The 14,752-nt window shown below is 44.4% G+C and overlaps 2 protein-coding genes across 10 annotated transcripts in view; one reads left to right on the top strand and one right to left on the bottom strand.

Moving 5' to 3' along the window:
* sema5ba (sema domain, seven thrombospondin repeats (type 1 and type 1-like), transmembrane domain (TM) and short cytoplasmic domain, (semaphorin) 5Ba) overlaps positions 1-10,747 on the bottom strand; it is a 185,419-nt gene extending 174,672 nt beyond the window's left edge. For 4 of the 9 annotated variants that reach the window (XM_030428587.1, XM_030428586.1, XM_030428590.1 and 1 more), the window contains exon 1: positions 10,383-10,743. The gene's annotated coding sequence lies outside the window, so the exon portion shown is untranslated. Of the gene's footprint in view, positions 1-10,382 lie in introns of all 9 variants that reach the window. The other 5 variants (XM_030428592.1, XM_030428591.1, XR_003985282.1 and 2 more) reach the window with 4 other exon arrangements.
* Positions 10,748-12,851: 2,104 nt separating this feature from the next.
* Positions 12,852-14,752, top strand: part of pdia5 (protein disulfide isomerase family A, member 5) — a 67,565-nt gene continuing 65,664 nt past the window's right edge. Inside the window, exon 1 of the mRNA XM_030429000.1 lies at positions 12,852-12,966. Coding sequence (XP_030284860.1) covers positions 12,901-12,966 — 66 coding nt within the window. The 5' untranslated portion in view covers positions 12,852-12,900. The remainder of the gene's footprint in view (positions 12,967-14,752) is intronic.

The following is a 14,752-nucleotide window of genomic DNA, read 5'->3' as shown; positions in this document are numbered from 1 at the left end:
TAGGCTGGAGTACAGCTAGGTGCTCATTGCTACCCAGGTCAAATAGGAAAAGCTATCAAACGCAGACACTGAATAATAGCCGGTCTGCTTCTGTGTGAGAATGTTGAGATGTTTTGGCATCTGAGATGTGAAATAGGACTATCGCTGCCACACAAAGGAGGATGAGGTCTCTGTTATTGCTTCCTTTTGTCACTCAGAACCAAGCCCCCGTCTTATACATACAAACTCTTTCTGCTGATGTTCCGGAGAAAATTGACCAGAGGCGCTGAAAGCAGATTGTGGGGGGAATCGTCGCTGGATTGAAGAAGAAAAAACAACCATGAATGACACATGAAAGATGATCTTATCAAGTCGGCGTGATAGCGTGTTTCACCGTGAGAATACAGAATATATTGGACGCAGTGAATAGATAGACAGATCAGGCAACAAAAGGTGTTTTCAGCGTGGTAGCTGAGGATCGATGTAATTATCCAATATGCAGGCCCGCTGTCTCTGGGTCAGAGTCCAGGGACAATAGTGACGTGCGGCATAAAACATTTAGAGGCTCTGCATTCTGACAGAGGAAGATAAAATTGTCATAAAAATGGAAATGAGAAGTAATAGAAGATTAACAAAACGATAAAGGAGCCATCCGAAACTATAGAAAAACAGCACCGCCGAGGTCTTTGTATCTGCGTGTGCTGCACTGCATCTGATTATCCAGCTTCCACACCCGTCATCCGACCCGTCCATGTTGTTCTTCTCAGACTACTTGTGATGCATGCGTTCCATGTTCGGCCCGCTCATACACGTTACAGGAGCAGGATGATCAGATAGGAAAAACACATATTGTTTATTTCATGTTTCAGTTTTATTTGTTTTTACAAATAGAACAAGAGAACGGCCCTTGTGAAGTCCCCTCCACCGCAGATGAGAATCAAACCAGCAGAGTTTTCGGTTGACAAAAGAATCATGTCACAAGTCCTGGAATATTTCAATGTTCCAGACATGTGGAGAAATACCCATCGTATCTATTAGCTGTATTTATTGAGTTTAACAACGATTCGCATGCATAGGAAGACCACATGCACCCAACTTGACAGTGACACTCAACAATCAATCTTTCCTCGCTCCACTTTTAATGCGGTCCAAATTGTACTTGTTCACAAAGAAGGAGAAGCAAATATTCACTTTGCGTTGCTGGTGCAAGTATGACAGCAGGACCCTTTGTGTCGATTGGCCGCAAACAACCAGAGTACCTGACTACACACTAGCCGCAAGCTAGCAAGCAAGCGAGTGAGTGGGGGGGTGTTCAATTCGGCCTCTGACAAACCTCAGCACTCGCTCAGAGACTGTTCTATTTCCCTCCAGTCGGTTCATTTTCCTCTCTCCTCTCTGTGTGTTACCCTCCAGTCATCAGTCAACAAGGACGAAGAGTGACTAATTACAGTACATTACACCCAGTCCACCTCCGCAGCTCACTGCTGCAGACAGGTTGACAGGTTAGACGGAAACGCACTGCAAAACTCAAAAGAATCACTTCATGTTTGGTGTGAACAGACAGTATGACTGCAGGGATTTGAATATGTCACACTTACATAGATTATTATTGTCAAAAAAACAAAAGTGGTTATTACCAAATAACAGACACCCTGAATAGCACACAAGAAAACCAGATTCAATGAGCATCAATGTGAATCTTAGTTTTTTTTAATCCAATATGATTAAACTGGGAGGTGCTACAGCGAACACTGGGGCAACACGGGTCAATGAACTGATTCAGCAGGTCAAATGATTCAGGAAAGAGCTGGCAACAGGAGGGAAATACCGTTTGTGTAAAGTTTTGTACTGTCTTATATGTTCTTTCTGGTCTAACATGGTGTTGGTGTTACTCTGATTTCACCTGCCATGTGACTGCTGATGTGAATTAAGTTGAATGGAGCATCGAATGGTGACATACACTGTCCCAATAATGAATTAATTAAATAAAAATGAACCCAGTGTATTTTCTTAAATAATTGTTACATTCATCATTATCAGGGTAGAGCTGAGGATTCATCGTGACAAAGCTGTTTGGGTCACAGACTGAATGCTAATTTTTTTCCTCAGCTACATCTGGGTTTGAAGGAGATGTGGATCAGGAACAACAGCAGCTGGGACAAATCCTAACCTAGCGTCCAGGAGAGGATGGAAACAACACTGAGGTGAATGAGCCGGACAGAGTTTTCCCTCTCCAGCGACTCTCCACTCGCTCAGTGAATTTAGCCTTTAATGACATTTCCGGCCAACGTCGGACAAAGGGACAACTGCTCTCATCATATTTAGCGCTGCAAAATCATTAGGCGCACACTGCAAATCACAGCCTGACATGCGGTTGTCCAATTACACATGCTTCAGCGATGGAGGGCTGCGGGTGGAGGAGTGGAAGTGGAGACCAGCTGCCGGCAATCGCTAACTGCTGGTTCTGTGCCCGTTGTGGCACATGTAGAAAACACACATATGCACACACGGATTTACAAACAGACACATCCACAAACGGCGGACTGCTGACCGGCCGAGATGCATGTGCTGCTCTCTCTAATGAGCCAGAAATACGACCCGCGAGAGGCAGTTAATCAAAGTGTGATACTGGAAACAAACCAACGCTAATAAAACTTTAGGTAAACACATCAGGCTCTCTGATCTACTTTGGCTAAAAACCTCCAAATCTGCGGGTAATACTGAGCTAACAAAGTGAATCGGGGCAGACTCTTACAAACACAACAGCAAAAGAGGTGAAATGTGTCCCAAAGTCACCTTTTTCCTGTCAGTGTGTGAACACACAGCTGGTTAAATACCTCAGGAGTCCCCAACATGACCTAATCCAAGCCATGTCTGGAGGGCTTACCACAAACCTGAGCACAGATTCAAGACAGGAGTTTAACTCTCAGCCTGTGAATCCATTTGGAAGAGATAGAGGCATTTTCAAGCGTACAGCGGGGTGAAAATGAGCCTTATTCCATTAAGAGAGTTTCTGAATGCAGGGCACAATGAGGCTGTTCAGAGTAAAATACCTGAAACCCAGAGATCTAACAGAGGAACGCTGAGGATTCAGAGCCATGGCATTAGTTTGATGAAGACATCTGACACAACAACACTTGTGCATTTGACAAATGAGTTTTTTATATTATATTATCACTTGAATTCTATGTTTATAGGATATATGATACATATACATGTACCTGGACAGAATGTCTGCAGCGTTCACTTTGCCTAACCTTAGCAATTAAAATTAATTAATTAAAATTAATTACTGTTTTCCCGAATCCCGAATTTCCTTATCATGAGGAATCACAAGCATGGAAAAGGTGTGAATCATATGCAGTGGCCTGCACGTCCTGTGATCAGACCACTGGGCATGTGCACATTGTGATGTCGATGCCAAGATGAGGTTTTGTGAGGAACCACGGAAACCACAACACGATCTGTTCATAACTCCGACCACGTGGATTTTGTACCCAAAACTATCCAGAACATAAACACACAAGTGTCATCAAAATCAAGGGTAAAGAAACATAAAGTTTCGCTCTATTTGTGGTTTGCACAAACACACTTTGCCGCGACACAAATGTGTTGCATAATGTCGTGAGCGTTTTCTGGTGTGCCACATCTACAGTGAGAGCCTGCTTCAGTTTGGACGATTAAAACTAACTGGCTGAGTTCAGGGAAGGATTGCATTCATGAATAAAAGAAACAAATGGGAGCCGTTGGAGGCAGATGGGAGCAGAGCACGGACCCAAGACTTTTACGGCGAATCGATATAACAACATCATGCCGTAAATGACCAGTTGTGGCTCTAGCGAGGGCAGTTATGAAATCCAGTGACACACTACTGGCAGGAAAGCGCAGCATAAAACTATTTCACAATATTACAAAATGTGGAGAGGATGACAGCCCTCATAACAGGATACTGATGTCATAGTGACCCAGCTCGACTCTCCTAAGCAGTTAAATGGAATGAAAACTCGTAATAGATTATCTGATGGGAGCCCTCGGGAGAGTGTTTCTCAGATCTCTCATGAGTACTTTGAACATTCATGAGACCTCTAACTTAAGAGACCTGTCCAGTGCCCTGTAAAGCAAAAACGAACAACCTGAGAGCCCATCCAGCTCACAGGGCCGCTGGTTCAGAGTGGTATTAAAGCAGCGGAGCGGGGACAATGTTCCCACCGTCCCCACAATGGGCTCAACACCCATCTTCCAGCCCAGTCCTCCGGGTCACATCAAGCCTTGAATAAGCTCCCTTCCTAAAGCTTCTGGGGGTTTCAGCCATGCGTCCAGAGCATCAATGGGAATAGTGTTCCTCCCCCCACAATGGCCAAATCAACTGTGGGAGCACTTTCTCCTCCTCTCGCGCCCCTTTTATTCTCGCCCTGCTCAGACCTTGCCGGGGCTGAACAGAGGAGGGACAGGAGAGAAAAGGCACATGCCTTCACGTCCGCTTCGCACGCATACAAAGAGAAAAATCAAATTGCTCAGACATGCACGCATGCGCACACGCACGAATGAGCGCATGCTTGCACACAGCACACACTCACACCTCGCCTAATACCGAGAGGGATAACAATGAGGAAGGAAAAGAAGGAAAACACTGAGCAGTTTGGCGCCGCGAGGAAAACACCTTCGGTTGAAAAGCTGTCTTTCAAATGGCCAGTGGAGGAGAAACGCGGTGTAACTCTATATTCTCATGATGGTTACAAAGCAGCCAGAGTAACATTAACCAGGCCTGCAACAAGTCGTTATTTTGATTGATTATTAATCTGTTGGTTGGCTTGATTTTTCATTTAATGAACTGATCGTTCAAAATCTCAGACACCACAGTGAATTCTTTAGATAGTTTTTTTCTTTCTGCACTACAAAACCTCAAAATCTTATGATGCATAATAATTTCTGTTTAAATTGTTTCACGACACTTAATACAGAGAATCATGTAGGACCCGTTAGCTGATGTGGGGACAGAGCAGGGAGACCCCACTACATATATGTATGAAATTCTTTGCATATTAAACTAGGCTTACTCTAACATGCAGGGCAGCCTGTAGTGCCATGTATAAATAAGTCAGCGGCAGTGGTTGCTGGCTGATGTCAGGCACATGAATGTCACCGTTTGAATTTCTCCTGTGTGTTCTGAAGAGGAGGGCCTTGCAGAGTCTCTTGCTTGACAACAAAACAGTCCACTGTGGCTCACAACAATGTCTGTACACCTGGGTAATACTACAGACAGCTGGATAGTTCCTGCAGTTAGCAGGCTAGTTCACCTACATGGATGGGTGCCACACAGTCATTGGGGATAGTCGAGTTAGCTTGCTCACACGATGGACTACCATCTGTGTTGTGCAAACGAAAGGTTTTCTAATGAACTTGTCTTTGCCAATATGTTGGATTCATGATCATGTGTATAAAGGAATCAAATACTATCAAAACCATAATTTTCAGAGCCATGCCGCAGAAACCCTGAAGACCCCTTGGACCTTGAGAACCCAGGACATAGACAATAGCATCGCAGTGACACATAGGACACAACTTCCACTTATAACATTGGCATAAGTTTTATCTCATTTATGTTTTACTACAGTAGGTTTCATTTAAATTTCAAGTATTTAATTTAAAAATTGTGTTTGTATTTATTTTTTTCAGAATTTAGACTTTAAAAAAATGTTCACAGTAAAAACCAAATGTATTCAATTATTAAGTATATACAACACAGACACCACATCTTCATAAGAAGCTGGGAACAACATATATTGCTGCATGATTACATATTAAACGTGATAAAATCCACCTCCTGCATTAAACACTCGCTCCATGACTAAACACCATGAGATGACATCATGTTAGGAGGAACATTTTCCTCTGGAGTTTATTTCCCCGCTTGACAGACTGTTTGCCCTTCTCATCTCTGTTCATCCTGTTTGTAAAGGTACAATAAAAACATCACAGGGAAAGGGAGGGCAAACAATGATGATAACGTTCCAGAGACAAATTGAGTCAGTTGGGTCGCATCAAGCTTTAATTAGCAGGCCCGCAGACGGAGTGCAGAGACGCTGCAGCTGTATCAGATTTCACAGACGGCGGAGGTTGCGTGTTGAGGCAGACAGAGGCCAGGTTACAAACAGGCAGACACTGCGAGCCGAGGCCACGCTAAGTGCACTCTGCATTCAGAAACAATGAGATCCTCGGAGGCTGAGGGGACCCAGACAGACATCGTGGAATTATTCATTTCCACCCACCGGCTCAGACTGCACCGCGCACACCGCTGGCCCCCGTCTGCTGACGGCTCAAACCGTCTGCTTATCACGACTACATATTCTCATCACCTGCGAACAAAGGGCTGAAAGAAAGTCGAGGGGAGGTTCTCGTCAGGGTGCTGCTGGAGTGAGCCGTGTCTGACGGTGAAAATTGGCCGCAGAACGCTCGCGTCAACCTCCGAAAAAACATCCACACAGAATTTGCATGCTTCTGTACAGGCTGACAAACAGCTGAGGAGTGATTTCATTTGAAATCGAATGAGGAGTGCTCAAGCACGGGGCTTCAGAGTGCACTGAATGGAAAAACGGCAACATTTATGTGAGCACTGTGGGACGGCATAATAACACACAGGTGACAAGGCTGCAGCGCTTTGTATTCTGGGTATAAAGACCACAGTGAATATTGAGGCCAGGGCTGCCACCACAAGTCACAGCGCCTGAGACTGTGATTTCAAATCTGGCATTATATTTACATAACAGACAGCCGCAGACTGTCAATGTAGCTGCAGCGCTCTGAATATTTAGAGGCACTTTAAGGAAGCATCTCTCTGCGTGTCTCTTCACTCCTCCTCGAAACGTCTTGACAAAAATGCGGTACGTTTTCTGCTCTCCCTGCATGCGGACAGCTTTGTTTTTCCTCAGCGTGCCCCGACCTGATTACCATGTGAATCCTGCTCAAGAAGGCCACTTTAAAAGTCTACAATCTCCCCGGCTTCACTTTCACATACCAGGTTCAGGGAGTGTAAAGAGGGAGCAGAATCAGGATCAACGGTCGGCAGAGCACGTCTCAGCTAGTCACTCACTGCCTCGCAGCAGCTCTCGGAGCGTCCTTCCTGGGTTTTAAAGCGTGGAAATGCATCTTTGTCATGGCCGCTCTCAAGTCTGGATTCATAAAAAGAGCATGAGGTGTTAGAGCGCATAAATAAACTGAGGGGCTGGTTTGTATGAGAGGCGACAGATGTCCCGGAGTGCTTGTTTGATGTGCATGAAAAGCCAAACTGCTGAATGACAGAGCAACAGCAGAAACATCATGCCCGGGAAGTCGTGGCTTTCTTGCGGTCCATGCAAAGCTGCACTTTGAAAAAATATTCTGATAACTCTGGATGGACGGATTTATTTTCCTTATTTCTTTTTTACACACCTGCAGATATCTGAGCGTTAACTGTGTGAAGAGTGCTGCCTCAAACCTGGCCGAATCACGTTTGTTATCTGCACTTGTGTGTTATCTCTTTAGACAGAACTCTCACACGCTCGTGGAGGTCACACTGAACATGGCACCATCATCATTCCTCGAGAGCTGATATCAGCTGGAGGCGAGGACGGATCGCGTTCTCCGCGCATTAAACTTTCATATCCGCTTGTCCGCTCTCGGATGATGCCCCCCCCCCCCCCGACAACAGAGAGAATCCGCGCGGCACAGCTTAAATACGAATCGTTAAAAATGTGATGAAGAGGCTGCCAGCTCACCTCCACACCTAGCACATTTGTTGATGAAAATGAATTATTAATTGTCGACATCGGGTAGCCACAAAGATACAGACCCCTAAACTTTCACACACTGTAACTACAAAGACCCGGAGGAGCAGAGGGAAGGGGAAAGTGAACATGGAGGTGGTCTAAAAAGGAGCCGGGGGTGGACGGGGTGGACAGGGGGGACGGGGGAGTGGGGGGGTAGTTTGTGTTTTGTTTCACATCTCTTTTGCTCTGCTGGTCTGGTTCCCCCCCCACCCCCTCAACCAGGACCTGTCAAGAGCCCTCATAAGTTCATCAAAGATGAAAACCTGTTTTCCATTTGAAAGGACTGACCGGGGATACTGAAAAAGCTCTTCATTATAACAAAAGCGTTAATCATCCATAAGACAAGCATGTGGGCCTGACAAAACCTGTGAGAATATATGAATATCAATCAAAAGATGGGGGAGATATGGGACTTTCACACGTGTTGACGAGAGGATGAAAATAAAAAGCGAGAGCGGTGCCAGTTGCTGTTTTGAATTTCAGACGGGGAGAATTGGGTTGTTTGGATATGAACCAGGACCCTGTGCTGTAATTGTGTGTAAAAATGACTCTGTACTGAGAGAGAAACTAGAGGAATAATAATTGTGAAAATGTCAATATTCCTTTCACTGGAACTTCACTGGAACGGAGTGATTTCAGGACTCCGACATAAATATTTTCTGTCTGAAGTGAAACGCAGTGGTTTTGACAAAGCTCAACAGCAACACAAACTTGTTATGTTATCTGACACAAATTTCCCAAACCTCAAAGCAGCCGTGCTCAGCAGCGTTTTGAGAGCCATCTGAGTGTTAATGAATAATAGAGTGTCCTTTTATCGATGCCGTTGAAGAGACTGAGGCTCGATAAAAAGACAGAGGAGAAAATAGTGCAGCGCTAAAAGAGCTGCTGAGCCCCGGTGGTGGCTGCACACTGTTGCTGGGAAAAAAAAAGATAAAAAAAAAAACAGCTTTCGAGTGAATAAGTTGTTTGATTAATTTAGCTGAGTGAATGTGATATTTAAAGCCCCGAAAAATGCCAGCTATGGACTAAATGTCTCTGAAAAGCTGTTCCCGGTAACCGCCTGCAGATAAAAGCTTGTTCAAAAGTGCTTGACATTTAATCACCGAAAGCAAAAACATCACACAAGCAATAATCCATTAAAGCAGAGGCCCTCCCTGCATGTTTTCATCTGTCCCAGCCTGAGTGAGTGCTGCGCCTTTGCTCCGGCGCACAGACGAGCTGTTTTAAAACACAGCACAGACCAGGGGCACATGATGCAGCAAACTTCACCTGGCAAGGTGTTCTCCCAGCTGCACAGCACAGCGCTGCTCAACACTGCCCTCTGTTGCCCCGCAACAACACAGCCCGTCTCCCGCTCCGACCGGGCATCAGTGAATAATCAACTTAAATACATGCGAGAAGGAATCGTCCTATTTCATAGCGCTGCGTTTCTTTCTTCTACATCCCCACGCCGGGAAGCTTTCTGTGGGACACTCATCCGTCTTTGAAATTTTAGACAAAATAGATCTGGAGTGTCTGAGTGTGTCGGGGAGAAATGGAGAGGCAATTTAACCAAGTGACAAGCTCATGAATAATGACTTTCCGAGCGGGTTTTGAGTGTTTTCATGCAGAATTAGTCCGACGAGCATTTGCACGGATTTGCAGACAGTGAAGGGAAATAAAAACACTCGCACTGTGCGTAAAGGCTGCGCATTCCGCGCGTAAAGGCCAATTTGTCAATTGGGAATTGATAAGCAATGAGGTCATTGTAGGCAGTCTGAAGTCGGACGACAAAAACACACGAGCAAAGTTAGCGGTGGACAAAGAGATGGTGACATCTATGTGTTCTAAATGAGGGGGAACGTGTTTTAATTTGGACGGTTTGTGGAAAACATAACAATTGAAATGCAAAACTCTCAGACAAGACACTTTTCTTACTGACAGACCCTGTCATGAAGTTTCCCCTAATTATTATTATTTTTTTTTAAGTTTTCCTCTCGTCTGGATCGGGACCACGGGCAGCGTGCTGCACAAAGTAAGTTTGAGACAGTGGTACTGTGGCAGGCTCAGGCAGCTCCTGCAGCCCACAAACGCTCCTCTGATCCTGGGATGAAACGTGAGTGGAAAGTAAAACTGGCGTGGCATAAAGGAGCTGCTAACTGCTCTGAATAACACATGCGATCAACGGACAAATCAGCTCGCCCGAAACAGCCAAAGTGGGGGGAAAACGCGCAGAAAAGTGTTTGACATTTAGAATTTTTAAAATGCCACAGCTCTGACCCAGTGAGAGACGGACCCCACAGCGTGGCAGAATAAAACTGACGAGTAGCCAACCCATGAATGATGGAGGAGGGATTTTATTCTGTCTAAGCAGGTTACTCACGCTGAGGCAGGCTATTGTCTGCATGTTTCTCTCCAGAATTAAAAAAAAAAAAAAAAAAAAAAAAAAATCCAGCACCTCAGTCACTGTCCAACACATCCGTCTCCCCTGTAACCGCAAATCTAAAGCGGGATACAAGCTGGAAACTGGAGCACAACACACCAAAAAAGTGCTTTTGTGTCCGTCTTTTCAGTTATCTCGCCACGGAAAAGAAAGAAAAAGTGATTTCTCCTTCTTACCTTCGAAGGTGTTTGTATTCCCCAACTTGATGACAAAGCCAGGCAGAGATGAGGAGAGAATCGGACTCGCACTCTCAAGCAGTGGAGACAGAATAGAGACGGGTTCTACTGTTGTGTCCTCAGCCGCTGTGTGCGTCACTCTCCGAGCGACCTGCAGCCAAAAACTGCGCTCTCTCTCCCTCCCTCTCTCTCTCTCTCTCTCTCTCCCTCCGCGAGCGTCGGACGATACCACGGGCTGAGGAGGGACCGGGGTAGGTGGGGTGGAGGGGAGGAGGGGGTGTGATTGTAAGACAGGAAGGATGGGGGCCGATTTGCAAGCGCAGTCGGGAGCAAGTACGCACGGACACCCCCCGGAGAGCTGGGAGAGTGTCGCAACAGCGCGTCCGTCCAGAGCCGGAGCAGAATCACAGCGTGGACCTGGGAGACAGAGAGGCTTCTGGGAAAGGGTTCTCGCCCAGCATGTTGTTGTCTGGGACTCCACGGAACCCGCTGTGTGTCTGCGCGCGGGGGTAACCTGGCGATACAACTCCTCCGGGCTTCCATGTGTTTTCTCTGCTGCTGTGCTGTTTGTGTCCAGAGTAGACAGTTAGTGAAACTCAAAGAGCACAACGAGTACAAGAGACGGGTTCGAAACACCCGAATCATTCTGTTCCATCCGATTCTATCAACCTCCACGCTTCAATTTCCAAACCAAACTCCATTGGAAAAAACATTAATTTTAGCATCCGTGGGCTACATCATTTTGATACAGCACAAACAACCCGTCGTCTAATTCTAATATTCTATCACTTGTGGCGTCACGATAATAAAAGCAATCCGTTAAAAAAAAAAAAACACCATCAAAAAAATATTGATTTACGCAACTCCACATCACTTTGACACAGCACAAACCCCCCATGTCTGTTCAATTTCATTCTATTCTATCGATGACTAGCATGATGTAGGCTGTTTTATTTCTTTATGGGCTACCTCAGTTTGATACAGTACAACTGATGGGCAAGCTGCACTGTTAATTTATGTCAGTTCTCCAAATTTATATTTTTAAACCACACTCCATTTGAAAAAACAATCGTCTATGCAGCTGTAGGCTACAAAATGTTGATACAACACAAACCCCAACTTCTCATGTATTCTATCACTTATTGTGCACGATCATGATACGGAAAGCAGTCAGTATAAACCAAACTCCATTCAAAAATCCCTGACTTATGCAACTGCATCATTTTGATACAACACAAACACGCCCCTATATCTCAGCTAATCTATCACTTAGTGTGCAGGATCATGATAAGGAAAGCAATCAGTATAAACCAAACTCCACTCAAGAATCATTGACTTATGCAGCTCTAAATCATGTTGATACCGCCCAAACACCCATATCTATTCTATTCTATTCTATTCTATTCTATTCTAACAGTGCAATGCTACCTCAATTTGATATAGTAGAACTGAAAAAATAAGGTTCAACTGATTATATTATAATCATTTCTAGTGAAAATAAAGTGAAATAATAAATAAATTATTAATTCTTGTTCGACATCACCATGAGGAAAACAATTCTTTGCTCATACCTCAGTTTGATACAATGCAACTGAACTTCGTGCAAAAACTAGGATAATTGGAGGGATTCCTCAACGTTTTCTATTTCTAAACCAGACTCCATAAGAAAAACATTCATTTATGCATCTGTAGGCGACATCAATTTGACACAACACAAAGAAACCTCCCACGCCTCATCTATATCTACAACTTCATGTTTGGCATCATGATAAAGAAAACAATCGTAAAAAAAAAAAACTCCATTAAAAAAAACAAAACATTGATTTATGTTGCTCCACATCATTTCCATCCAGCACAATAACACACATTTCTATTCTATTCTATTCTCTTCTGTTCCATTCTACTCTATCGGGGCATGATGTAGGCTGTTTTTCTTTATGGGGTACCTCAGTTACAGATGGGTAAACTGTAAAATAAGGTTAATTTGAAAAATATTCTCCACTTTTTCTATTCTATTCTATTCAAATGTAACGCCACTATAAATGCATTCACTTCCGTGCATTGCAGAATAAGCTATAATACCTTTTTTGTTTGTATTTTAATTATAATTTGTGGTCAGTTTCTATATATTCGTGTTATATAGCCGAATAAGCTAGCATGCATCAGATGCTGAAAGCACACTTTCGAAAGGAACGGAAGTCGAATTGAAGAAGAGCTAATTACGAGCCATTCAATCACGAGCCAATTTACTAATTACCCTCTCGTGTAATTAATTGTCCTCCAACATGTCTGCATTGCGCTGATAAAACACTAAACGAATGCAGACTACAGTACTCACACTCACTGCCATCTAAATAACACGACACGGGCATGTGCCTGGTTGGAGGCTGGAGGGGCAGGTGCAACACCTACCCGCCGAATATCCCTCCAAACTACATTTCCCATGGAGCTTTGCGCCGTGCCCAAGAATCCGTGGAATACCGATTGCGCCTGCGTATCCAGACGTGGCAACGGCATCATGGCCTCTTGGAAGCGCGTCGGGAGTCGGATGAGAGAGGCGAAAATGTTGATGTTGGTGCTGCTGGTGAGTAAAACGAGCCTCCTGTGTGTGTTTCGTGCAGACTGCGGCGGGTGTCTGTCTCAGTGCGGGACGGTGTTTGTGTCCGGTCGGGTAGTGAGCGGGAGAAAGAGTCCGGGTCGCTGCTCACCGCGGCTTCTAGCCTGTCCGTGCAGGAGGTAAAGTTGACAGCCCTTGACTGAACTTGGGGCTCAGATAAGACGCTAGTTTGCCGGGTGGTGTTGGCGGTGTTGGTGTGGGTGGACTGCGGTGTCTGTGGTGCTGGTACCACCACTGGGGCTGTTTATGTAACGGCCACGGAGAGCGGGGTTGCCGCCTGTGGTAACACACGGGTCCCCTCCCCTGTGAGAGAGCCATACCTAACACAGTGTGCTGTGAGTGGTAGACTCTGGACAGCCAGACCTGCTCAGCTAACTTATCTGTCCGTACATGTTGACCAGTTTAAGGGCTCTGCTGTGTGTGGTCCCGTCGATGCAGCAGGCAGGGTTATTGTTATCACCACAGCAGATGGTTTCTGTGACTCACTGAAACCATCTCAGTTCGTAAAAGGGAATTGAAAGTTCAAAACTTTGTGACTTGCACAACAGTATTGGTAACTACAGGTGGGTGTGAGCCCAGCTACTGTAAGTTATGTTTATAACAGGAGTGCAGGATCCTTCCCTGTCATGTGACTGTTTCAACTCAACTGCTCAGGCAGCATAAAATAATCCTCCCTGAATGTAGATTGCCTTCACATGCACAGTATGGTTCAGACCAGGGGGGCAGCAGCACACAGTGGGTTCTATTTCCTGTTAATCTAATATAAACTTGGTTCTATAAAATGTAATAAAATGGTAAATAATTCTCATTTCAGTGAGCGTATGAGAAGATGTCTTCAAATATCTTCAAGTATTCCATTTGCTATTCACGTACTAAATGTTAGTGTTTTTTGCTTGATGAATGACTGAAAGGACTGCAAATATCTAAACACAAGGTTCTAGTATGTAGAGAGTTCTGGAGCCTTATTATAACCATCAGTCCTCTTCTTTGAAGGATGTGTCAAGTTCATGCTCAAGTGTATTTGATTGGCCAATTCAAAGTGTTTTAGATGGTGATAACAATAAGTATAAAATGATGACATACGCTTGGTTGCCAGTTAATTAGACAGACACAGCTTAAACAAGTACAGTCTCATATGGGAGTTTTTACAACAGACTCCTGTTTCACAAAGGTCTTGTAGTTTGTGGAGCTGTACTGTGTTATACAGGTGTTTCTATTAATTTGTCCACCCTACTTATATCATTGAGGCTAGGCTCATGAACAGAAACACCTTTGTATATTGTTAAACAGCTCAACACCACAAACTAACAATTTGATATAAACGTACCACTGTTATAGGCATCCAGTACTTACTGTTTGTTTTTAATATGAAAAATCTGTCACAGTGAACATCCAGTCTGCACTTATTGTTGTCAAAGTAACATCATTGTGTGGCCACAGAGTTCAGATTTTTCTAATCACTTCTCTCTAAAAGATTCATTTTGTGGGATTAAGGTGAGTCAGGTGAGGTGAGGGGTAGTTAGTTGGTCGCCATCTGCAACTGTGTTGCTAGATGCCACTTAATTCTACACACCGGACCTTTTAGAGTACATTACTTAAAATGGTAAAATCTACCTTCACTGTGCGGAAATAAATAGAAGATAATGGTTACCTGGAATTATAAGAAAAATACACAGTGAAGACTTAAATGGGTTGGTGGCTCAGGTCCAATGTCGACTCAAAGCGTTAGTATTTGTGTACAACTATCTTCCTC

This window comes from Sparus aurata, chromosome 9 (genome assembly GCF_900880675.1).
Source record: "Sparus aurata chromosome 9, fSpaAur1.1, whole genome shotgun sequence".
NCBI classification, from domain to species: domain Eukaryota; kingdom Metazoa; phylum Chordata; class Actinopteri; order Spariformes; family Sparidae; genus Sparus; species Sparus aurata.
The sequence above is the reverse complement of the archived record's forward strand: the minus strand, read 5'-3'. Positions and strand labels throughout refer to the sequence as shown.